We start from the raw sequence: 3,359 nt of genomic DNA on the forward strand, positions 1-3,359 counted from the left end.
CACATGAACAATTTGCTATAAACACAGTGATGATCAGCTAAAATGTGACTGAGGAGCACTCCAATGCATACAAATAAATATTTGCTAGATTTCATTAACTAGTGATTGCATTATTTCTCTAATCATAACAGTCTCAAAGGCAGCAGCCCATGCTCTTCCTAATGCTAACCACCTAATGCTCTTCCTCTGACCTTGGCTTAATTCTTATAAAGAAATAAAAATCCATGTGGTTGCAAGGGAACAAACATACCAGGGATCACTTTTTCTGGGCTCCAGTCACTCCAATCCTTGGGGCCAACAAACTGTGTTGCATTAATGTAACAGCGAATCTTCACATAGTGTGATGTGCACTCCAAAGGCATATCTGATGTCCAGCTCCAAGAAAGAATGGCATCTTCATGAGTCAGTTTTGAGTAGTAAGTAACCTGCAAAGGTTTTGCACCAAGAAATCAACCAAGACAGAGCTTATGAACACCTGTTAATAATGACATATAATCTCTAAAGTGTCAACAGAATGGCAAATTAGCTGAAGTAAATCATAAAATCCTCCTTGATTATTGTAGTGTTCTACCTAACTTTTATGACTTTACCTGGACAAAAGTCTAAGTGGCTAAACAGCCCAACAGCTAGGTAGACTGTCAGCCAGAAATACCAGAGGCCAGACATTTGAGGGAGAGCAAGAGGATTCCCAAGCATTTAAAGAGGTATACTGCACCCTGGGAATCCCATAGGCAGCTAAATGTTTCAACTTCTCCAAAATAAAACTCTTCTAACATTAGTCCCAGGCTGCACATTTAATCTTTAGTCCATTATTAAAATTTATAGCACAGAGCTACGAACTGGCCTGGAAGAATTCTGGTTACAAAAAAAGAAAATAGCAAGCTGAGCATTCAGAGATGACCAAGACTGGAGACACTGTTGGAGATACAGAGACAATGGTGTAAAGATTCTGCCACATTCATAAGTAAGTTCAAATTCCAAAGTCCCTGTACCAGAAAAAAAAAATTGCTGTGACTAAGTACCAACAGTACAGTAGCCAGTGTTCCCATAACTGTGAAATTTAACAAGAAGTTACCTGCCAGAAGCATAATTACACTCAGGTCCTGCAAAGCTCTACTATCTTCATCATCCCCAGTTTCATTCAAGTGACCTCTCAGAACATTACAAAAGCCAAAAGCTGTACATATATTTCTCATAAAAGAAGAAAGGGACTTACTTGTGTGACTACTTCCATAGCTTCTTTTCGGAGTATCTGAATCTGCCAAAGGGCATCCAGTCCATATGGGAAGACCGATCCATTATCACTCCACTCCAGATTTAATGTGGAAGTTGGAAAGTCAGGCATTAAACTAAGAATGTGTGGAGTGACAGGAATAAAGGCTTGAAAAAGAGGCAGGGGAGAAAAAAAAGTCACATTCAGGTCATTAGTCAGCAACACCAGCCCTACAGGTGTTTAACAGCCACATCCCTGCGCTCTGAACTGGCTAGTAGCCATACAAACATGTAACTCAACCTCTGTAATTAGAACAAGGCTCTGTGGCTACTTGAGCATGAGAGCTCTCAGGAAAGCATAGGTGCTGATGAATCATCAGGGAGCATTTTCTTTTAATACTTCAGCATGTAGATGGGCGAGTAACTGTGAATATGACTCTTTGCAATGCATAGCAGGGAAGATATCCCATCTTTCCCAACCTTCCTTCAACACTACAGTGATAAAGGAAATATGGTAGCAGTGTTTGAAGTGTGCATGAGAACACTTCTAGGGAGAATGGTGGGAAAAAAATCCCCAAAAGAATAAGTGTTTTGGAGACCAGTAGGGAAGTGGGGACTGGCAACAAAAGTGAGATTGGCAAGGAAGGAGACCAGAAGCACAGGATAGAAGAAGCTCACATGATGTTCTGAAGATCACAGGGAAAGTGATTTTAAGCTACAAGAAATATTAAGGGCATGAGATCCTGATGGGGACAGGACAGGGAGAATAAACAGAAGCATCTCTTCTAAAAATGTGTTGTGGTGAAGCAAGAGGTTCAGAAACAGGGAAGAACCTTGGCAATACAACAGTTATAGCAGTTTATTGGGCCTGGTGCAAGCTAAAACATTTTAAAAATATGTGTGATACATCCAGCTTCAGTCCTGACCAAGGATCTGAGAGCCTGCAAAGTGTTCAGCACAATCAATACACTGCCCATAATAACCTGTGATGAACTGAGAGACTTATCATGTTGACCAAATATTTTTGAATTGCATTTTGTATAAGTTCTTGAGCTGCTCTTGACTGAAAACAGAACCATGGATAAGTGTTACTGACATCAGAATTTGACTACACTGAAGGAGTAAGCAGGCAAACCAAAGGTAAAAACTAGACCAAGCATGGCAGATTGCATCACTGCCATCTTCTGTTTACAACTTCCTTCTTTGCCTGGAAGGAAGCAGGAAAAAGTCTCATTTACTTATGTACGTAGTTTAGGAATTTGTTTGCAAATGCTTCCTAATTTATAACTAGGACTAAAAAGGGAAAAGAGTGAGGGATGTAACATTCTTGTATTTTGTTTTCCTCCTCACATTCTGCCCTTGATTTTTTTATGCTATGAACTATGGGTAAGAGGAGTATTCTTTCTCTTGAAGGGTTAGAGAACACAATCTATAAAAATATACAGAAGCTTTTCCTGGAGTCAGTATATCAACATTTTACATACAGAAACATTGCCAAAGAAACCTGCAAGCATCTGAAAAGTTGTTAAACATAGTATAAAGGCCTTAGGTACACACATATGACCTGATACTTACAGATGTCTTTCTGGTGAATTACAAATTCTCTGGTAGCAAAAGCAGTTCCAGAGCTTTTGATTCTCACTGTGATGGAGCTCTCTGGGATTGGAATCTCAACCCTTCTCTCCTTAGTTTTAAAACAGACTTGAGGGGTAAGATCACTAAAAGGAGAGACAGGATTAAGCAGTTATTTCAGCTGATAGGAAGCTAAGGCAAGTTAAGTCTTATTCTTGCACACTAATAAAACACAAATTCTCTGTAATAAACAGAAAATTCCATATTGAGTTTGTGAAGGACTTGCTTGGGCTTTGGTTAATATCAGATTAATGGCCTTCCCTCATCTTTCAAGTCACTTTTATCATAGCAGTAGGTTGTGCAGTGGCTGCATAATGCAACCAACTAGTTGTTAAGAGAACACTTCAAAGTGAAGACCTTGCTTTTTAACCAAAATCATAGAATCATAGAATTGCTATGGTTGCAAAAAACCTTTAAGGTCATCAAATGCAACTGTTAACCTAGCACAAGCACCACGTTCACCATTCTTAAGAACCATGTTCTTAAGTACCATAGCCACATGCTTTTTAACACTT

At 39.3% G+C, this 3,359-nt stretch overlaps 1 protein-coding gene across 1 annotated transcript in view; it reads right to left on the bottom strand.

Annotated features, from left to right (window-relative positions):
- The window catches only part of LOC102035640 (leukemia inhibitory factor receptor), a 33,129-nt gene that overhangs the window by 26,942 nt on the left and 2,828 nt on the right, over nt 1–3,359 (bottom strand). Inside the window, 3 exon segments of the mRNA XM_005426072.2 lie at nt 251–425; nt 1,217–1,380; nt 2,788–2,930. Coding sequence (XP_005426129.2) covers nt 251–425; nt 1,217–1,380; nt 2,788–2,930 — 482 coding nt within the window.

Source organism: Geospiza fortis, unplaced genomic scaffold (genome assembly GCF_000277835.1).
Source record: "Geospiza fortis unplaced genomic scaffold, GeoFor_1.0 scaffold163, whole genome shotgun sequence".
In the NCBI taxonomy this organism is placed as follows: Eukaryota; Metazoa; Chordata; class Aves; order Passeriformes; family Thraupidae; genus Geospiza; species Geospiza fortis.